We start from the raw sequence: 23402 nt of genomic DNA, 5'->3' as shown, positions 1-23402 counted from the left end.
TTATCAGAAGAATAAACTTTTAATACAATTCTCAGATTATGCAAAGAAACCTATACACACTGTAGTCATGCCCTGGGTGTGACTAGCCTCCTCCCAGCGCACTGTGACCCCGCTTCATCAAACCTGCCATGCCAGAAATCTGATGTTAAATCTTTGAAAAGTCATAAAATTTAGGGGCAGCTCAGAGATTCTCTTAGCTCTGACTATAGGGGCAGATCTGGGTCAGGACAGGAGCTTGTCTAATTCATGATGAGCTGTGGCGTTCCTTACACAATAAACCTCACTCCAGTATCTGGCCAGAGTAAGATTTCTGGTGCATGCCACTAGTCAGATGCTCCAGATTCATAAAGAGGTGTTCACATCTTCATGAATTGAGAACTTCTGGCTCTACCACATCCCATTATCAAGACTAGCATGACATATGTCAGTCTTGATGTATAAGGCCCTATATCTTCTCTTCTTTCTTCTCTTTTGAATTGGCACATGCTCAATGGGCCTGAGTCATCAGGACTGGCGTTATTCACACCAATCTTGATAAGGCGTGCTGTAGTCAGATGCTACTGATTCATGAAGAAGTGCATGTCTCTTCATTAATCTAGAGAGTCTGACAAGTGGTGTGCGCTCCATGTGCCATTCCAGTACTCCCACTCCAGTCAAAGACTGTGCACAGAAAACCACCGCTTGTAGATGAGCTGTGGAATCCCATGCCAGCTCTGCACATTTTGGTAGAGCTGGGAGAAACTGGCGTGAAACCGCCAAAAGTCACAAAATTTAGGCCAAACTCTGATGAATCGGGCTCAATGTCTTTGATTCCTAGGTATAGAAGAGAAGAAGTAGCGAGTCAGGAACATGTCTTATTTTCCTGCTCTAAGCCAGAGAAACTAAGGAAAGACCTGACCACCGGCCACTCGGAAGCACAAACATGTCCCTCATCATAAAGACAAAGAGAGACAGACTGTTTGTGCTTCGGGGAGACCTGTGGGCAGGTCTTTCCTTGGTTTCTCTGCTTAGTGCAGGAAGATAAGACTCTGCCTACAGTCCCGGCCTGGAGCATGGGCATCTCTTTAGCTGAAAACTTCTAACGCTGATTATACAAGAACCACAAGACGGAATTCTTCACCACAGGTATCATTGTATTCAGTATAACAGTGGCAACATGACAATGCCTGTAATTTACTGAGCAAAATGCTGCTGATAGGTTCGCTTAAAGGTAAAAATTGCTGGGATTCTTATTTTGTGCTTTTTCTGTATTACATTAAATACAAAAGTTAGGACTGCTGACTGGTCCTCCAAGATCTCTACTGGTTGCTTAGCATGCTTAGTCCTAATCTCGTTGATAAATATTACAATGCTGTTTAAGTATTAAACATGGATGAAATGCACAATGTTTCTGTTTTCATAGCATACCCTTACCAGTCAGTGTGGACAGCTACATTTTGATTATAATTAATACTGAAGGTGATTTGATTTTGGTGTATGGACCGTCATATGTACAATGTTGTTAGGAACAGGAACATCTGGATTGCCAAAAGGTTGCTTATCCATGTCTTAAGACATCTTCTTCCTGAGAAATAACACCTGCACCTTGTCTCTTCCCATATAGAGAATTCGAGCCTCAGGTCTTCTCCTCCTAGAGACGATACTTTTTGGGTCACTGCTGCTCTACTTTCCAGTGAGTTACAAAAATGTGTTCAACACAAATAATAACATGAGGAAGAGCTCTCATTTTTTTTTTACTAAAACCACTTTTGGATTACAGGTATTTATTGTGTATTTTAAACCCGGTGTGTTCCGTTGCATGGCTCTTCGCTGGGTCCGTTTACTTGGATTCTGTATTGTCTATGGGACCATTGTTCTTAAATTGTACAGGTAAGATTGTAGATGTTATGGGTCTAGTTAGACATGAACGGTTTCATGAACTAATATTTTTTAATGTATAATACCTCACATTAGGGTTATGAAAGTTTTCCTATCGCGGACTGCCCAGCGCGTACCGTACATGACTAGTGTGCGATTATTACGTATGTTATGTATCATCTTGGCGGTTTGTCTCTGGTTCCTCGTGGGATGGACTGTAGGGACGCTGGAGAATTTACAAAGAGGGGTTCCAGTGGTCATCCGAACACAAACACAAGAAGGGCTAATCTTTTACACATGTGATTACGATCGCTGGGACTACATGATGTCTTTGGGTAAGTCCTCTATGTTGCGTCAGATTTTAACTTTATATTGCAATAAGAGAGAAATCAAATTTTAACAGATTACACAATGTGGCCAAGAGATACAGTGGCATGTAAAAGTTTGGCCACCCCTGGTCATAATTACTGTTATTGTGAACAGTTAAGAAAGTTGTAGATGAAATGATCTTTAAAAGGCCTAAAGTCAAAGATGACGCATTTCCTTTGTATTTTAGGGAAAAAAAAGTTGTATTGTCATTTTTTACATTTAAAAAATTACAAAAAGGAAAAAGGATCAATGCAGACATTTGAGTACCCAGCATAATTAGTACCTAGTATCACCCCTTTTGAAAGTATCACAACTTGTAAACACTTTTTGTAGCCAGCCAAGAATCTTTCAATTCTTGATTGAGGGATTTCATCCATTCTTCCAGTTCTGTGAGATTCCTGGGCCACAGATTTTCAATGATGTTAAGATCAGGGGACTATGAGGGCCATTGTAAGGCTATGTTCACACGTTGCATTTTTGCTCCGTTTTTTTTTCTGCAGGCAAAACGTGCTCTCTTGGCAGTAACGAAGCTGCTTACAAAAAGCATGTTTTGCTGCGCTTTTTTAAGCGCAGCAGTTTTCAAAATCAGTCAGGAACAAACAATTTGTGTGCATGAATTTTCTGAAATCTCATAGACTTTGCTGATACTATAAAATGCAGCTTAAACTTTACGGTACATTAAAAAATGCAACAAAAGCGCAATATGTGAATACATAGTCTAAAACCTTCATCTTGCGCCTTTTTGAGGTAGTCTATTGTGGATTTTGACATGTGTTTAGGATCATTATCCAATGTGTAGAAGCCATCCTTTGTTTAACTTCTACTTTGTTACAGATATGTTATGTTTTCATCAAGAGTTTGTTAAAATTTCATTGAATCCATTCTTCCCTCTGCCCGTGAAATGTTCCCTGTGCCATTGGCTGCAACACAACACCAAAGCAGGATTGACAGACAAAATTGAAAACTGGAAGTTTTTAGGCACCAAACTTTCCACACTTCAATTTTTATCCCTTCCAACAATATTAAGCAACTTCTGCAGGATGTGTGCATATGCCAAGATTTGTTAATAGTGCAGTACTAGAAAAGTAACCAGGAGGTTAGCGTGCACTCAAGTCCAGTAGCGAGGTGCAGGTGTAATGGACCAGTAGGTCCTATTACCAATAATAATCTAATTCACCTCACACTCAGAGGGGTTTTATGCAAACAAGTGCTCATTTTATTATGTACAAAACATGTGAGAGCCAAACAAGAATATATAGCATGAAGTAAAAGCGATATAATTAATACGACGTTTCGGCTCAGTCCGAGCCTTTATCACTCTTATCGCTGAATTGAAATTCGGATCTTTGAATAAAGAAGAATAGAACTCCCAAGAAAATAGCCCAAGAAAGACGGCTGTTGTTGTGGTGCTATACAGCGGCGCTCCCACGCCTGGCTGCAATGCCAAAACATTAAAAAATGATATAAATGAGGTATCGCTGTCATCGTACTGACCCGAAAAATAAACTGCTTTATCAATTTTACCGCACACGCCCCCCCAAAAGAAATTCATGAATTGCTGTTTTTTGCTCATTCTGCCTCCCAAAAATCGGAATAAAAGCTATCAAAAAATGTCATATGCCTGAAAATGGTACCAATATAAAGGTCAACTCGTCCCGCAAAAAAAAAAAGACCTCACATGACTCTGTGGGCCAAAATATGGAAAAATGATAGCTCTCAAAATGTGGTGATGCAAAAACTTTTTTTTTTTCAATAAAAAGCATCTTTCAGAGTGTGACAGCTGCCAAACATAAAAACCTGCTATAAATAGTAAATCAAACCCCCTTTATCACCCCCTTAGTTAGGGAAAAATAATAAAATAAAAAAATTTATTCATTTCCATGTTCTCTTTAGGGTTAAGGTTAGGGTTGGGAATGTGGGTTCGGGTTGGGGCTAAAGTTAGGGTTAGGGTTGGGGCTAAAGTTAGGGTTAGGGTTGGGATTAGGGTTAGGGGTGAGGTGGGGTTAGGGTTGGAGATAGAATGGGTTTCCACTGTTTAGGCACATCAGGGGCTCTCCAAATGTGACATGGCGTCTAATCTCAATTCCAGCCAATTTTGCATTGAAAAGTCTAACTGTGCTTCTTCTCTTCCGAGCTCTGCCATGTGCCCAAACAGTGGTTTACCCCCACATATAGGGTATCCGCATACTCTGGACAAATTGTACAACAGCTTTTGGGGTCCAATTTCACCTATTACCCCTGGGAAAATAAAAAAATTGGGGGAGAAAATATCACTTTTGTGAAAAAAATATTATTTTTTATATTTTTACGGCTCTACATTATAAACTTCTGTGAAGCACTTGGGGGTTCAAAGTGCTCATCACGGATCTAGATAAGTTCCTTAGGGGGTCTACTTTCCAAAATGATGTCATTTGTGGGGAGTTTCCACTGTTTAGGCACATCAGGGGCTCTCCAAACGCGACATGGCGTCCGATCTCAATTTCAGCCAATTTTGCATTGAAAAGTCAAGCAACGCTCCTTCCCTTCCGAACTAACAAATAAATATTAAAGAAATTTTACCACTATCATGAAGTACAATATGTCACGAGAAAACAATGTCAGAATCACCAGGATCCATGGAAGCATTCCAGTGTTATTACCTCATAAAGGGACAGTTGTCAGAATTGTAAAAATTGGCCTGGTCATTAACCCCTTACTGCCAGGCTCATGGGATAGTACGTCAGCTGGCAGTATCCCCCGCTTTGATGAGGGCTCCGGCGGTGAGTCCGCACCAAAGCCAGGACATGTCAGCTGTTTTGACCAGCTGACATGTGCCCGCAATTGCCGCAGGCAGAATCGCGATCCGCCCGTGGTTATTAACTAGTTAAATGCCGCTGTCAAACGCTGACAGCGGCATTTAAATGGAGCTACAGGCCGTGCAGCCGGAAATACGAGCACCACGGGACTTGTTTTCAAATGCATCAGGCTTGCTTAGATGTTGTTTTGTATACTTCTGATGCTGATTTTTATGGTGAGGGCGTAGGAGAGGTTTTCTTTGGATGACTTCAATGAAGGCCATATGTGTGCAGGTGTCTTGGAACAGTAGAACAATGTACTACAACTCCAGAGTCTGCTAAATCTTTCTGAAGGTATTTTGCACTCAAGCAGGGGTTCCGATTTGCTTCTTTAGCAATCTTACGAGCAGCTGTCACTGAAATTTTGCTTAGTCTTCAAGACCTTATCTTGACCGCAACTGTTCCTGTTAACTGCCATTTCTTAATAACATTTCAAACTCAGGAAAGGGCAAATTGAAAATGTTTTGCTATCTTATTATAGCCTTCTGCTTTGTAGGCCTTCACCATTTATATTTTCAGAGTGATAAGGCAGCTGCTTGGAAGAACCCATGGCTGCTGTTTTTTAGTATAAGGTTAGAAGAGGATGGGTTTTAATAAAGCTGGGAAATTTACATCACCTGGCCTTTCATAAATATAATAGTGAAGAAACCAAAACTATAACAGGTTAATTAAGGTCTTAAACCTTGGTCAAAGTTATCTGAGCACACAAATCTCCAAGGTTGCCCAAACCTTTTACATTACGTTTTTGGTCCATTTTCCTTTTAGCAATTTTTACAATGTAAAAGATGACAATTTTTTTTGCCTAAAATACAAAGGAAATGGTGTAATCTTTAACTTTAGCCCTTTTAGAGATCACTTAATCTTCAATTTGCTTAACTGCTCACATTAAGGCTATGTGCACACGATACGGATTTGTTGCGTATTTGCAGCTTTTTTAATGCGTGGAAATGCTCCAAGAATGTAATGGAATACTAAAGCAAGGTTAATAAATGACAATCCTGAAGTGTTGTGCGCATAATCCGGAAATTTCCGTCCCTATTTGCAGCGTTTTATTTTCCGCATCATGTCAATTCTTTTTGCGGACCTGCAGCGTTTTTCACCCATTGACTTCCATTGAGTAAGTCAAAGCTGAAGTTAAAATGCAGGTGTAAAAAGGTTTGCGGATTTGTTGCAGATGTGCTGCCAAAAACGCTGCGGAATTGTCAAAGGGAATTATGTCAGAAGGAGGAAGAGTGTGTGGGTGGAGAATATGTGTAAGCGGAGAATATATGTGAACGGATAATATGTGCGTGTCTGTCTGTCTGCGGGTGTCCGTGTGTGTTTGTGTCTGTCTGCGGGTGTGTCTGTCTCTATTTGTCTGCGTCTGTCTGTGTGTGTCTGTCTGCGGGTGTCTGTGTGTGTGTGTATCCAGGCCCGGATTGGCAATATAACCAACCGGGCATTTTCCCGCTGGGCCGCTGTCACGTGGGCCGCGGGCGGCAGCGCCCGATCATCTGGCCACTTGCCAGCTGCTGCGGCCACTGTTGCTCCTGCCGCCGGCCCTCTGTGGGCATGGCGGTGATAGTTTCAAGTTCCTCCCGCACTGCAGGGAGATAAGCTGCCACGCCCCCCATCCTCGCCTTAGCATGAGATGAGACCCCCCCGCAGCCACTCACAGCGTCGCACTCGCTTGCCTGCTTGCTCTGTTCGCAGGACCTGTGATGAGGTCACAGGAGGGGAGGAGTCAGGGGGGTCACATGATCAGCAGGAGTCTTTGTCCAGACCCCCGATCATGTCACCCCTGACTCCGCCCCTCCTGTGACCTCATCACAGGTCCTGTGCGCTCAGCCTTGCCTCTACCGTCTGCAAGACTCTGCTTTGCTGTTATCATGGTGCTGGTTGAGGTAAGTATGTGTGGGGTCAGGATTTACAGTGTGGATGTAGCAGAGCCGTGTGTGTACGAGGTGTACGGAGAGGAGCCACGCGTGTACGAGGTGTACGGAGAGGAGCTGCGCGTGTACGAGGTGTACGGAGAGGAGCCGCGAGTGTACGAGGTGTACGGAGAGGAGCCGCGCGTGTACGAGGTGTACGGAGAGGAGCCGCGCGTGTACGAGGTGTACGGAGCAGAGCCGTGTGTGTACGAGGTGTGCGGAGAGGAGCCGCGCGTGTACGAGGTGTACGGAGCAGAGCCGCGCGTGTACGAGGTGTACGGAGAGGAGCCGCGCGTGTACGAGGTGTAAGGAGAGGAGCCGCGCGTGTACGAGGTGTACGGAGCAGAGCCGTGTGTGTACGAGGTGTAAGGAGAGGAGCCGCGCGTGTACGAGGTGTACGGAGCAGAGCCGTGTGTGTACGAGGTGTACGGAGAGGAGCCACGCGTGTACGAGGTGTACGGAGCAGAGCCGTGTGTGTACGAGGTGTACGGAGAGGAGCCACGCGTGTACGAGGTGTACGGAGAGGAGCCACGCGTGTACGAGGTGTACGGAGAGGAGCCACGCGTGTACGAGGTGTACGGAGAGGAGCCGCGCGTGTACGAGGTGTACGGAGAGGAGCCGCGTGTGTACGAGGTGTACGGAGAGGAGCCACACGTGTACGGAGAGGAGCCGTGTGTGTACGAGGTGTACGGAGCAGAGCCATGCGTGTACGAGGTGTACGGAGAGGAGCCATGCGTGTACGAGGTGTACGGAGAGGAGCCGCGCGTGTACGAGGTGTACGGAGAGGAGCCGCGCGTGTACGAGGTGTATGGAGCAGAGCCGTGTGTGTACGAGGTGTGCGGAGAGGAGCCGCGCGTGTACGAGGTGTACGGAGAGGAGCCGCGTGTGTACGAGGTGTACGGAGAGGAGCCGCGTGTGTACGAGGTGTACGGAGAGGAGCCGCGTGTGTACGAGGTGTACGGAGAGGAGCCGCGTGTGTACGAGGTGTACGGAGAGGAGCCACGCGTGTACGAGGTGTACGGAGAGGAGCCACGCGTGTACGAGGTGTACGGAGAGGAGCCACGCGTGTACAAGGTGTACGGAGAGGAGCCGTGTATGTACGAGGTGTACGGAGCGGAGCCGCGCGTGTACGAGGTGTACGGAGCGGAGCCGCGCGTGTACGAGGTGTACGGAGCGGAGCCGCGCGTGTACGAGGTGTACGGAGCGGAGCCGCGCGTGTACGAGGTGTATGGAGCGGAGCCGCGCGTGTACGAGGTGTACGGAGCAGAGCCGTACGTGTACGGAGAGGAGCCGTGTATGTACGAGGTGTACGGAGCAGAGCCGTGTGTGTACGAGGTGTACGGAGAGGAGCCGCGCGTGTACGAGGTGTACGGAGAGGAGCCGCGCGTGTACGAGGTGTACGGAGAGGAGCCGCGCGTGTACGAGGTGTACGGAGAGGAGCCGCGCGTGTACGAGGTGTACGGAGCAGAGCCGCGCGTGTACGAGGTGTACGGAGCAGAGCCGCGTGTGTACGACGTGTACGGAGAGGAGCAACGCGTGTACGAGGTGTACGGAGCAGAGCCGTGTGTGTACGAGGTGTATGGAGAGGAGCCGCGCGTGTACGAGGTGTACGGAGAGGAGCCGCGCGTGTACGAGGTGTACGGAGAGGAGCCGCGCGTGTACGAGGTGTACGGAGAGGAGCCGCGCGTGTACGAGGTGTACGGAGCAGAGCCGTGTATGTACGAGGTGTACGGAGCAGAGCCGTGTGTGTACGAGGTGTACGGAGAGGAGCCGCGCGTGTACGAGGTGTACGGAGAGGAGCCGCGCGTGTACGAGGTGTACGGAGAGGAGCCGCGCGTGTACGAGGTGTACGGAGCAGAGCCGCGTGTGTACGACGTGTACGGAGAGGAGCAACGCGTGTACGAGGTGTACGGAGCAGAGCCGTGTGTGTACGAGGTGTACGGAGAGGAGCCGCGCGTGTACGAGGTGTACGGAGAGGAGCCGCGCGTGTACGAGGTGTACGGAGAGGAGCCGCGCGTGTACGAGGTGTACGGAGCAGAGCCGTACGTGTACGGAGAGGAGCCGTGTATGTACGAGGTGTACGGAGCAGAGCCGTGTGTGTACGAGGTGTACGGAGCGGAGCCGCGCGTGTACGAGGTGTATGGAGCGGAGCCGCGCGTGTACGAGGTGTATGGAGCGGAGCCGCGCGTGTACGAGGTGTATGGAGCGGAGCAACGCGTGTACGAGGTGTACGGAGCAGAGCCGTGTGTGTACGAGGTGTACGGAGAGGAGCCGCGCGTGTACGAGGTGTATGGAGCGGAGCCGCGCGTGTACGAGGTGTATGGAGCGGAGCCGCGTGTGTACGACGTGTACGGAGAGGAGCAACGCGTGTACGAGGTGTACGGAGCAGAGCCGTGTGTGTACGAGGTGTACGGAGAGGAGCCGCGCGTGTACGAGGTGTACGGAGAGGAGCCGCGCGTGTACGAGGTGTACGGAGAGGAGCCGCGCGTGTACGAGGTGTACGGAGAGGAGCCGCGCGTGTACAAGGTGTACGGAGAGGAGCCGCGCGTGTACGAGGTGTACGGAGCAGAGCCGTGTGTGTACGAGGTGTACGGAGAGGAGCAACGCGTGTACGAGGTGTACGGAGAGGAGCAACGCGTGTACGAGGTGTACGGAGAGGAGCCACGCGTGTACGAGGTGTACGGAGTGGAGCCATATGTGTATGGAGCGAAGCCAAGTGTGTACGAAGCATACAAAGCGGGCTTTTCCCATGGACACAGGAGTACACGGCGGAGCCCCGAGGAGCATTTTAAAACACACACATGACGTTCCACCAGAAGTGATATGCTGGAAGCTGACCGGAAATGAGATAATTTCTTGAGGAGATTGTGGCGGAACCAGGAATGCTTCAGATCCATCACCGTGTCCTCCTCCGACAGCGCAGACAGCAGGATCGCCTTGGAATCGGGGATGCCGGCCATGCGAGCGGATCATGATATGTCCTGCATCGGGAGGCTCAGGTGGGCACTACAATGGGAGCCGGGCTGCTATAGTATCTTTGTAGAATCTTTCTTTATTTCTTTCTCTCTTTTTCTTTCTTTCTCTGTTCTTTTTTCTCTCTCTGTTCTTTCTTCCCCTCTTTCTTTCTTTTTCTTTCCTCTCTTTCTCTCTGTTCTTTCTTTCTTTTCTTTACTTCTTTCTTTCTCTCTCTGTTCTTTCTTTCTTTCCCCTCTTTCTTTCTCTCTCTGTTCTTTCTCTGTCTCTCACTGTTCTTTCTTTCTTTCCTCTTTCTTTCTCGCTCTCTCTGTTTTCTTTTTTCTCTCTCTCTGTTTTCTCTCTTCCTTAGTGCCAGTCAGTGTGCCCATAATGCCAGCCACTGTGCCCTCAGTACCAGTCAGTGTGATCAGCAGTGCTAAATGGGTGCGATTAGGTGTGGACATGGGTGTGACTAGATGTGAAATGGGTGTGGTTGGGCGTGGCCAAAATTTGCAGCATCTTTGGCCATCTTTCCCTTCTTCAAAAGTTGGGAGGTATGAAAGGGGCGGCTATGACCAGGGGGTCTGGTTGCCCAATGGATAGCAGTTCTGCCAGGAATTCTGTAATCGTGCATACAAAAGGGGACAGAGATTTGGGAGGAGTACTGTACCTAAAAGCAATAAATAGGACTGAGCTGAAATACTGGGCACAGCTGTGACTACATGTTATATAGACGTGTTAATCTCCACTCACTTCTTGTAAACTACAAGTGTAAAAAGATATTATATAGTCACCATGTGACTAGTGGGCCTGTGTAACTTCAAATGCCAGGGCTGAATTTTAGTCCCAGTCCGGCGCTGTGTGTACCCATGCGACGAACAGCCCATAGTGATTGTACTTAGGCGTCGTCTGATGGGACTACTACTCCCATCTGGCTATGTCTGCTGTCACATATAACAGAGACAGCACGAGCCAATGATGGGAGAATAGTCTCATCATCTGGCGCCTGAGCTCAGTTATAAAAAAAAATCAAAACATTGTGTAAGGTAGCACTGTTATTCGGATAGGGGATACTTGCTTAGCAGCCACAAAACCAGATTCGGCACAGGTTTTTCATAAAACAATTATAGTCCATGCGGTTTATTCAGCATCATAAATCCACAGCAGTAACATAAAGTTCATCACATCAGCATAGCGTCCATGACAGAGTTCAGCTCTGTAACCCCTGTGGTCACACAGGTAAGGCATACACAGGCTCTTCAGCCTCAGTTATCTCACCCACGTCAGGGTTTCCTCATGACTGCTTCACCTCATCATGCTGCAGACGTCAATTGCCTTCAGGGAATCATCAGGCACGTGCAGCCATTCAACCCAGCGTTCCTTGCTGTCAGGAAGACAGTCCCCATCTCTCCCAGATGGGGCCTTCCAAAACGGACCAACCAGGTCCCTGCATTCACCCATGTGACCTACCCTGGCCACCTTATATGGTCCGTAGCCACGCCCACCGGGTCACATGGCTATGACCTCATCACAGGTCCTTGAACCATTCTCACACTCTTTACAATATCGTTCTTAACCACACCCCTGGGTGGATTAGTAGGTAACTAGTAACGCCCGTCTCCCCAGCTACCTGGAGACTTCTCCCGGACACATTAAAACAGCACCTCAGCAGTATCACTGCTGATCAACACACACACAAGTCTCCATCTCAAGGCCACCACCTTGAGATACACAACGGTCATACAGTATTCTGCCATTCATCCTCTCTCCTAAGACATCCACACAGCGCCCCCTAGCGGACACAGTGGTCACTACACCACAATTGATATAATCACATACATATTTTCATATAATATACATACTCACCAAACACCTAATTCCCGACACCTGCGTCTCCTGCAAGCAATCAAAAATTTTTAACCAACATATACTCCCTGTCCGCCGTAGTCCATTTAATACCAAGTGTCCCACGTCGATGTCACCCGGCTGCTGGCGATACACTGCGGGAGCGACTACCTCCTATCAGTGTATCACTGAGCCGCCGTGAGAGTTCACCGGAGTGCATCAGCTGATCAGCGCTAGTGCTCTCACTTACGGCACCGCTGCGTGAGAAAGTTCTCACAGCGGCAGTGCCATAAGTGAGAGCACCGGTGCTGATGAACTCCGGTGAACTCTCACGGCAGCGCAGTGATACACTGCGGGAGCGATTACCTCCTGTCAGTGTATCGCCAGAGGCCGAGTAGAGCGATTACATTTCCCGATATGACTGTTCTACAGTGAGATCGCCGTGGAACATTCGGTATTAAATGGATTATGTCGGACAGGATAGTATTATATGTTGGTCTATTATTTTTTGATTGCAGGAAACAAGGGCGTCGGGGATTAGGTGTTCAGTAAGTATGATTAATTTATATTTAATAAAAGAGTGTGTGATTCTTTCAAGTAAAGGACTTTTTTCTGCCTGTGTTTATTTACCATATAACTATAGGATTAGTAATGGATAGGTGTCTTATAGACGCGTCTCCATTACTAAGCCGTGGTCTTGATGTCACCTGACAATATAAAGATGACATCAACCCCACAAATATGAAACCCAATTGCCACCGCTACAGGGCAAGTGGGAAGAGAAAGGCTAAGTGCCAGAATTGGCTCATCTATAAGATGCGCCATTTCTGGGGCAGTTGAGAACTGATGTTTTAGCCTGGGGGGTGCCAATATAGATGGCCCCTTCCCAGGCTATTAATATCAGCCTGCAGCTGTCTGCCTAGCCTTTGCTGGTTCTATTTTCAAAGGGGGACCCCATGTCAATTCTTTTCTGAGGTTCTCCTGAATATATGTGAGCTAATATTAATAGCCTGGTAACCTTTATGGCTATTGGCTCCTTCTCAGAAATATAACATCAGCCCTCAGCTGTCAGCTTTCCCGCTGCAGTTTATGAAAATTATGCGGAAGTCCACGCAATTTATTAATTTTTCTGCTTCATGCAGATTTCTGACAGTTTCTGTCTTGTTACAGCATATGTAGGCTGGTGTGTGTGTTTGTGTGTGTGTGTCTTTATCTAACTCTTTATGTACTGTTTTATTAATGAGGGTATCTGCCTGGCACCTTTTCATTATTAAACCTCGGGCTTGGAAATATATATATATATATATATATATATATATATATATATATATATACTGCTCAAAAAATAAAGGGAACACTATTCCATTTGCAACAGCCTGTTTGTGTTCCCTTTATTTCTTTGAGCAGTATATATATATATATATATATATATATACACACACACACACAGGGTGGGCCATTTATATGGATACATCTGGGTATATGGATACACCTGGATATATGGATACACCTAAATAAAATGGGAATGGTTGGTGGTATCAACTTCCTGTTTGTGGCACATTAGTATATGGGAGGGGGAAAACTTTTCAAGATGGGTGGTGACCATGGCGACCGTTTTGAAGTCGGCCATTTTGGATGCAACTTTATAAATGGCCCACCCAGTTGTATCCATATAAATGGCCCACCCTGTATAAAATATATATATATATATATATATATATACAGTGGGGCAAAAAAGTATTTAGTCAGTCAGCAATAGTGCAAGTTCCACCACTTAAAAAGATGAGAGGCGTCTGTAATTTACATCATAGGTAGACCTCAACTATGGGAGACAAACTGAGAAAAAAAAATCCAGAAAATCACATTGTCTGTTTTTTTTTTCATTTTATTTGCATATTATGGTGGAAAATAAGTATTTGGTCAGAAACATATATATATATTCACTTATATATCATAGAATCGTAGAGTTGGAAGGGACCTCCTGGGCCATCTGGTCCAACCCCCTGCTCAAAGCAGGATTCGCTAAATCATCCCAGTCAGGTGTCTGTCCAGCCTCTGTTTGAAGACTTCCATTGAAGGAGAACTCACCACTTCTCGTGGCAGTTTGTTCCACTCATTGATCACTCTAACTGTCAACAAGTTTTTTCTAATATTTAATCTGTGTCTCCTCCCATTCAGTTTCATCCCATTGCTTCTAGTCTTTCCTTTTGCAAATGAGAATAAAGTTGATCCTTCTACAATGTGACAGCCCTTTAGATATTTGTAGACAGCTATTAAGTCTCCTCTCAGTCTTCTCTTTTGCAAACTAAACATTCCCAAATCCTGCAACCTTTCCTCATAAGAGAGGGTTTGCAGACCAGTCACCATTCTGGTCGCTCTTTTCTGAACTTGCTCCAGTTTGTTGATGTCTTTTTTAAAATGTGGTGCCCAAAACTGGACACAATATTCCAGATGAGGTCTGACCAAAGAGGAGTAGAGGGAAATAATGACTTCACGTGATCTGTATGCTGTAGACTGTATGCTTCTGTTAATACATCCTAGAATTGCATTTGCCTTTTTTGCTGCTGCATCACACTGTTGACTCATATTCAGTCTGTGATCTATTAGTATACCCAAGTCTTTTTCACATGTGCTGTCACTTAGCCCTATTCCTCCCATTCTGTATATGCGTTTTTCATTTTTATTGCCCAGATGTAGTACTTTGCATTTCTCCCTGTTAAAAACCATTTTGTTAGTTGCTGCCCACTTCTCCAGTTTATTTATATCTTTTTGAATCCTCTCTCTCTCTTCTCTAGTATTAGCTATCCCTCCTAGCTTTGTGTCATCAGCAAATTTAATCAGTTTACCCTCAATTCCTTCATCTAAATCGTTGATAAAGATGTTGAACAATACAGGGCCCAGGACAGAGCCCTGTGGTACCCCACTTGAGACATTCTTCCAACTGGATGTGCAGCCATTTACGACCACTCTTTGGGTCCGATCACTAAGCCAGTTATGAATCCACCTAACAGTTGCCTTGTCCATTCCATACTTAGTCATTTTTTCAATAAGGATTGTATGAGAGACTTTGTCAAATGCTTTGCTGAAGTCAAGATATACTATATCTACAGCATTTCCTTGATCCACCCAATCAGTGATTCCGTCATAGAAGGAAATTAAGTTAGTCTGACATGACTTATTAGTTACAAACCCATGCTGACTCTGTTTAATCACTTCATTCTTATCCAGGTATTGACATACATGTTGTTTAATAATTTGTTCAAAGATCTTTCCTGGTATAGAAGTCAGACTCACCAGCCTATAGTTGCCTGGGTCCACCTTCTTCCCCTTTTTGAAGATAGGAACAACATTTGCTCTTCTCCATGTTTTGTGGGTGTAAATATTATACATTTAAACATGGTATGTAATGATATTATGGTCTTCAATGGAGAATGAAAAAGAAGAGGTTGAACAAGGAAATTACATCACAATTCTTTTTTTTTTAATAATATATCTTTATTGAGTTCTATGGATTTACAAAAACGCATGAAAAAATGCATGAAAATCTGCATGAAAAACCCCAACAAAAATGCATAAAAAACTTGCGGATTTTCACTGCGTTTTTCTGCCAAGAGATGCAGAAACTGTGCAGACATTTCTGCAAGCAAAACCGCAATGTGCACACGTAGCCTAGCAGTAATTTTAACCAGGGGTGTTCAATAGTGAAGAGTGAACATGGTCGGAATAAGGTGTTATCCGAGCATGCCCATGTGCTAACCAAGTGTCTGCGGCATGCTCGAAAAATATGTTCAAGCCCCCTTGCCTGCGTGTCGTACGGCTATTCGACAGACTCAACACATGCAGTGATTGCCATCAAACTATTAAAAATAGCCCCATACTATATATCTCCACCACCAAACTTTACAGTAGGCACTAAACATTCTGGTAGGTAACCTCCTGCTGGCATCCACTAAACCCTTGTTTATACACTAGTGAGCAACTTAATAAAGTGATTTACCACTACAGACAACACATTTCCATTGCTTTAACGACTAGTGACAGCATGTTTTACACCGCAAAGCCAATGATTGAGCCAATGGCCAAGGTGATCTTAGGTTTACATGCAGCTACTTCACAATGGACACTCATTCCAAGAAGATCTTGAGAGACAGATCTTGTGCCGATATAACTTGCAGTTTGAATTACTCGGTGCAGTCTCATGACTGAGATGTTTTTACTTCTAGAGTCTTCCATTTTGCAATAGCAGCATTTTTACCATGGCAGATGAAGCACATCAGAAATTTCATGAAATGTGGCATCCTAATCATGACATGTTGAAAGTCACTCAGTTTCTCTCTATGACTGAACTGATATTAACATCCATGAAAATTGCATATGTGTGCTTGATTTTATGCACCGCTTTGCGATTGATGTGGCTGAATCACCTTTATAGAATAATTATGGGGGTGTTACTTTTGTCCATACAGTGTGTGACTGAGAAAAAAAGCGTGAAGTGATATAAAGTGATATAAAGTCCTCCGTGTGACACTGATGTCTCTCCACAGCTGAGTTGCTCTTCCTCTTTTGGGGCAGTTACTTGTGTTACGGAGCTCGTACAGTGCCCTCTGCTTTCCATGAACCACGTTATATGGGATTGGCGATACACAATGAGATGCTTATATCAACTGCATTCCATATTCTCAGGTAAGGTGAAAGTACCAGGGTATGATGAAATGCACCATATTGTTGTTTTCCAACTTTCACTTCCTGATTCGCACATCAGTTTTGGAACATTACTCTATGCTTTAGCTAGTTTTGTGTGTAGATCCCGGAAGCATGTTTTCTTGGCAAAAGAGAAACTGATATTATTATGCACTCAGTGATTATTGCCATCCAACTCAAATTATTTCTTGTTGCATAATATATAAATAGATAACCTTCAGCACTCAATAAGTCACAAGAAAAACTAGGGATTCCAGCAGAGTTGAATTTAATGAACAGCCGACCAAATAGGTTAAACAGACATCATCTAACGTTTCGGCAATATTGCCTTTATCAAGGTAGTCTATATCAAATTAAACAAAAATTTTGATTAATTTGATATAGACTACCTTGATAAAGGGAATATTGCCGAAACATTGGATGATGTCTAACCTATTTGGTCAACTGTTCATTAAATTCAACTCTGCTGGAATCCCTTGTTTTTCTTGTGACTTATTAAGTGCAGAAGGTTATCTATTTATATACTGTTTTCTTTTTCCTTCAAGCACTATATTGAGTGCACCACCTTTTGGATTTGTTGCATAATATGCAATGCAAACCTCACAGTCCTGACGGTCTGCTACACTATCTTCTTCACTCTAGGTTTGTTATGGTCCCATCACTTCATCCGGATTGGACACTACTTCTCTTCTTCATTCACACACATGGAACAGTCACAATGACACTCACCTTGATGTTTGTACCCAAGGTAATTTTGTAATATTTGTGTTCATCCATTTATATAAAAGATATTCTTTCACCAGATCCCAATGTAAGCGGCTGTGTTAGTTCTTACATGCAGGAGGTCCTCCAAGAGAAGAGATTGCTGAGGTGTATGAAGATGAATTGGACTTGAGAAGGTCTAGATCCAACCTGAATAGTAGCATCACATCAGCTTGGAGTGAGCACAGCCTGGACCCTGATGACATCAGAGTGAGTCTTGAATATCTGTGAATGTCAGGAGCTAGAATACAAATTTGGATCTATAGGTATGTGCATAACATTCTAATATGGGACTCGGGACTATGCAATGATATCTCATAAAGCCCACCTGAAATGCACACAAAAAAACAAGTCTATTTCCCAAGAACAGCTCCATGCTAATAGTTTGTCACCTTTTATATTCTTGTCTGCAGGATGAACTGAAAAAACTTTATGCTCAGTTGGAAGTCCATAAGACAAAAAAAATGACTCTAAACAATCCACACCTGCAAAAGAAACGCAGCTCTCGAAGGGGTCTTGGTCGATCCATTATTCGACGAATCACTGAAATCCCAGATTCTGTTTCAAAGCAAAGTGGACGTGACGAACGTGAAGGATCTCCAGGTTTGACTGGTGGACAAAGGCGGAGGCAACAGGACAGTAGTAGTGTTAAACTGCGTGAGGAGTCTTTGAGGCAGAGAGTTCTTTCCTTAAGAAAGTCACACAGCACATACGACCACATGCAAGAATCCAAGGATACAGGAGCTACTTCTCCACGACTGGAAAGCTCATCTCGAGATGCCTCCTTGCGAGACTCTGTCATGAGACGAAATCTTGCTCGGAATGTATCATTACGTTCACGCAGTGATTCTCTTCGTCAAGCACCCTTGGTTTGTAAATCTCTTAGTGCCCACAATCTACTAGCTGATAAAAAGCCATTGAGTGTACAACCTGGGACTCTACAGAAATCACATAGCATGATGGGAAGTGATAGAGGAAAGGGACCACTAACAGATGTCCCCACAGAGAGAACAATGGAAGGAAGCCGAAACCCCTTATTGGGTGGCAGCTTTGACAAAGCAGAGGTATGTCCATGGGAAGTTCAAGAGCTCCCAATGCAGTCTGAAAATCGGTCGCAGAAGCATGTCACTTATGCACCAGGAAAATGCAGCAGTTTGGACAGCTCTTATTCATCAGGAAACCAACATGTTTCACTTGTAAATAAGGGAGAGGTGGGGGGGAAGCACCATAGTTTGGGTAGTAATGAAGAATCAAAGAGCATAGAAGAGAGTAATCCATGTTGGAAGCAAAATGAGAATGGATGCTCTCGTCTAACCATTAGACCTGGAACAGTTCAACATGAAGGGAAGGGGTTAGAGACAACAGGTACGGTAGTGAAAAAGTCTGAATTAGTTGATAACACAAAACCACAGTACAAAAGTACTCTAAAAAGTTTGGTTCTTGCAGTCAGAGCATTTAAAGGAACAGCTGTGGTAAAAGAAAACAAGGAAAGGGTGAAGCAACCTATGGAGGGAGCTGTAGAAACAAATAAACAGGTGCTTGAAGAGGTTTGTCCTTGGGAAACCGAATCCAGTTATACTGTGGATAAGAAACCAAACGCACCAGTATTCGACATGGCAGAAAATAAAAAGCCGGTTTTCTCCTCCCCACAGCCAGATAAAAATAGTCATGATAAGATGGAACAAGAGGGGAAATACTCTACCACAAACGCTTCCAAACATACTCTTACAGCAAGCAGGTTAGAAAGAATGAGCCAGTTGAGAGAGGCAGTTTGTCCATGGGAAAGCATGGAGGGACCAAGAGATGCGCCACAAAAATCCAATAGTGTGGAAAGTAGAAGAAGTGAAATATGTCCCTGGGAGAGCACAGACAGTGAAGGTGCAGGAGGTCCACTTAGTCAGTCAGGTAGCAACCTATCTTTCCACAGCCCTTCAACAGAAGGAAAAAAGAGTCAGAATGAAAATATATGGGAAAATGAGGAGAAAACCAAGAGAATGGGAACCAGTTCTTGCGAAGGTATGCAGTCAAGTCAAGAAAGAAAAGACATATGTCCATGGGAAGCAAATGATGATGTACTGGAAATGGGAGGGTTGAGTAGTAGCAGACTTGCTATGAAACTTGAGGTACTTGGCAAGCAAAGAGATGCAGTCTGTCCTTGGGAGAGTGAAGAATCAGGAGGTTCTCCTGGTGTACTTAGTCAATCACAGAGCAAGACATTTGATGGGTGTCCTGTTCCATCAAAAACCTCAGATAGTTTAGACTTGGAAGCTAGAAGAGGTGAGATATGTCCTTGGGAAAGCCTAGATTCTGAGGAAACTCCTGCAACTATGAGTCAATCCCAAAGTCACAGTTGGGAACCCTCTTCAAAGGGAATGGATGAAATATCTACATGGGAGTCAGCACAGACTAGCAGACCTTCTAAAAGTCAGCTAGTGAAAGCACAAAGTAAACAGGATTCCTTGAGTAGCTTGTCCAGTGAAGATCCTCGACCACTGACCAAAATCATAAGCAAAAGTGAAAGCCGTATTGGTGATCTCTATGCCTCTGAAAGTAGTGTAAAGCATGATAGGCGTTATCATTACTCTCTGATGGAAAAAAGTATCAGGTGTTCTGATGAGAATGAAAGCAGTGGAAACAACACACTAGATACCAATATACAAAATGCCAAGGCTGGAGACATTGAAAAGTCAACCAAACTGGTAAACATCTGTCCCTGGGAGGTGCAGGAAGAACCCAATGAAGTCAATGAAACAGAGATCCCAGACAGGAAAGCTGATGTATGTCCATGGGACTTTCAGTAAAAATTACGAGAAGGTGCACTATGCCTGCTCTGATATACAGATTATTGCCTACAAGGTTACAATAGGAACAAATTGTGTGAGTGGTAGATTTTAAAGACAAGAGAGATGAAACAGAATTCAGTGTGTCAGATTTCCTCAGAAGTGTATGTGTGAGTATCGAAACAATGGAAAATTTTAATATAAACTTTTTATTTCAAGATACATTAAAAAAAATTCAGCAAATTTGAAATTGACAAAGTTATGGCTTAATTGGATCCTTTGTCTGTGCCCAAATATACAAATAAAAATTATTTCTTTTCTTCCCTGGTCTCCTAGTTTGTATGTAAAGTATTTGATTTAAAAGGACAAAAATTGGTAAATATATTTCACATGTTAATTGTAGTTATTATGGTTACGCATATGACCCTGTCCATTTGATTTTCATGAGCTCCGTGTTGGGCTTTGCAAGTAGCCCAGCGTGATCCATGCGTTATATTTCCAAGGCCTATTTAAAGGCTCCCTAGACACACACCTATGTCTTGGTATTGCTTTAAGACTTGTAGTAATCCTCTTAGTTTTCAGTGCACAGTTCAAATCCACTATCATCAGGACATCTCCTGCTTGTCTAAGGTTTCCAGTCCCTTAGTTACCTGTCTACTGTCTCCAGTAACCTTGCTACTTTCCTGCCTGCGGTTTCCAGTATCGCTACCTACTTGATTGCGGTTTCCAGTAACTTTGCTACCTGTCTGTGAATCACCTCTCTCAGTGAGCCTCTTGAACTTCTTGTAACAATTATTTTGTCAACAGAACATTTCATTTGGGAGAATATCAGTTTTTCTTTGAGCAATGCCTCATAGATCTGGTCATAATAGAAAGCAGTCATAAGACTCCCCATACAGGTTAGATTTAAGTAAGCCAAACTCACCAGTAATAGCCAAACACCTAATATTTATGGGGCTTTCCAACTCTATCCATATACTGTATGTCACAGAAGAAAAGGATCAGGGAGATCGAATACAAAATCCTTATCCTTATTTTCTTTGTGAAATACTGCTGTATATCCATGTTGGGGCCAGTAGAGATGTTATCAGGTGCAAGGTGTTACCAGCATATGGATGTAGCCAGGCCCTGTGCCTTTGATTGTCTAACCACCCCTGGTGTGCTAGCCAGTTGATAATTTATCCCATATTAGTTCCCACAATCCCTCTCATCTGATGCTCTACTCAGTCCTATATATTTAGTAGCATCCCAAGTGGTGCACGCATGTGGGGTCTGGCACACGTCTCCCTGCAGCATAAGTATCACTGCAGCAAAGGTATCTTGAAGCTGCAGTTATTACAACAGCAGTTAGTCACAGCAGGAGTCAGGGCCCCACACTATGTACCTGTCTCTTTTGAGTATGTCTGCTGAGTAAGAACGTCTTATTACTTGGATCAAGCTTTTCTATTAACCCTCCTACTCCTTTACCATGTTTACATATGCCCTCACAGTATTTGCTCCATTAATCCTCACTCTCCTTCGCTAACCCCAGCACCCTCTAACCAAATAATCATCTCCCCTTCCCTCTTTCCTCCCCACCTGACCTCCTCTGCTGACCTGCTCCTCAACCTCAGATCTGTCTTAATGAAACATAAAACAAGCTGCCCACTCTCCATTTCCCATCTGCTCTCCCTTTCTCTGCTTCTCCTCACTGCTGGCGACATATTTCCCAATCCTGGACCCACACAGCTCATACCCCCATTACTACCGCTTCCTACCGCTCCCTATCTAATAAGAACTACCGCAATCTTTCCAACGTTAAACCCGTGCCATTGACACCCACCCTCCTGCTCCCTCTCTGTGGAACACTTTGGAATCCCCACTCCATCTGCAATAAGCTTCATGTGATTCATGACCTCACAGAAACCTGGCTGACACCCTCTGACACCGCCTCCCTTGCTACACTGTGTTACGTTGGCCTCCACTTCACCCACACTCCTCGCCCTGGCAACAGACACGGTGGAGGAGTGGGTCTTCTCCTTTCTTCCAACTGCACCTTCAACCCAATCCCACCTCCTTTCTCCCTAATCCTCCCCTCTTTTGAAGTCCACTCGGTCTGCATCTACTCTTTCTCCAACCTCCAAGTGGCTATCATATACCGATCTCCAGGCCCGACCACTGCCTTCACTGACCAATTCTCTACCTGGCTTCTTCATTTTCTTTCAACTGACATCCCCACTGATACCCTTCAGTCAGCAGCCTCCAAACTCCCGTCCCTTACTTCATCCTTTGGACTTACTCAGTGGTCCTCCTCAGCCATCCACACAGACGGACATACATTAGACCTGGTCTTCACCCGCCTCTGCTCTCTTTCTAACTTCACCACCTTCCCTCTCCCTCTCTCCGACCACCATCTACTCACTTTCTCATCCCTGTCCTCCTCTCCTGGCACCCATGTCCAGCAACATGCGCACCCCCGCAGAAACCTTGAACACCTAGACACCCACATGCTCTCTGACTCTATTCTACCACTGGCATCCATATAATCACTCCACTCCATGACACAGACAGTGCCACTGCTTTCTACAATGCCACTCTCGCATCAGCTATTGACACGTCACCCCTCTCGTTCATGGCAGAATGCGATGTACCAACAGTCAACCCTGGCACAATAACACCACTAAAAAGCTCCGGCAAGTGTCCAGGATTGCAGAGCGGCATTGGAAGAAAACAAATTCGCAAGACGATTTCACTGCATTCAAACTCATTTTCAAATCTGCCCTCACCTATGCTAAACAGGTCTACTTCACAACCCTCGTATATTCCCTATCTTACAACCCCAAACAGTTATTCAAAACTTTTAACTCCCTCCTCCGCCCACCACTGCCCCTTCCAACCTCCCTCATCTCTGCTGAGGACTTTGTCACACACTTCAAAAATAAGATTAACCAAACAAGGCAACTCTTCATTGGTCAACCACCACAACCTCTTTGTATACCAGACCAATGCCCAAACCCCATAACCTCCCTCTTCAACATCACTGACGGGGAGCTTGTCTCCTCTCCAAATCGCACCTCACAACCTTTGCACTTGACTCCATCCCATCCCACCTCCTCCCCAACCTCACCACCACACTTATCCCATCCCTAACCCACCTCTTCAACCTATCACTAACGTTCGGTACCTTCCCTTCCGCTTTCAAACATGCCACAATCACGCCTATCCTTAAAAAGCCAACCGCTATGTCCAGCTATTGCCCAATATCGCTGTTCCCCTTCGCTTCCAAACTCCTGGAGTTGACCGTCCACGCTGAACTTTCCTCACTCCTCTCATCTAACTTGCTCTTTGACAATCTACAATTTGGTTTCCGCCCCCATCACTCCACTGAGACAGCCCTGACCAAAATTACT

General features: G+C 45.0%; 1 protein-coding gene across 1 annotated transcript in view; it reads left to right on the top strand.

The window, feature by feature from the left end:
• The window catches only part of GPR179 (G protein-coupled receptor 179), a 37892-nt gene extending 17556 nt beyond the window's left edge, over positions 1–20336 (top strand). Inside the window, exons 5-11 of the mRNA XM_073572478.1 lie at positions 1604–1672; positions 1760–1869; positions 1954–2192; positions 16315–16453; positions 17114–17219; positions 17300–17443; positions 17647–20336. Of these exons, the coding sequence (XP_073428579.1) occupies positions 1604–1672; positions 1760–1869; positions 1954–2192; positions 16315–16453; positions 17114–17219; positions 17300–17443; positions 17647–20034 (3195 nt within the window). The 3' untranslated portion in view covers positions 20035–20336. The remainder of the gene's footprint in view (positions 1–1603; positions 1673–1759; positions 1870–1953; positions 2193–16314; positions 16454–17113; positions 17220–17299; positions 17444–17646) is intronic.
• The last annotated feature ends 3066 nt before the right edge of the window (positions 20337–23402 follow it).

Source organism: Dendrobates tinctorius, unplaced genomic scaffold, assembly GCF_039654945.1.
Source record: "Dendrobates tinctorius isolate UK_male_01 unplaced genomic scaffold, ASM3965494v1 ptg000032l, whole genome shotgun sequence".
Taxonomy (NCBI): Eukaryota; Metazoa; Chordata; class Amphibia; order Anura; family Dendrobatidae; genus Dendrobates; species Dendrobates tinctorius.
Note: the sequence above shows the minus strand (reverse complement) of the source record. Positions and strands in the feature narration are given on the sequence as shown.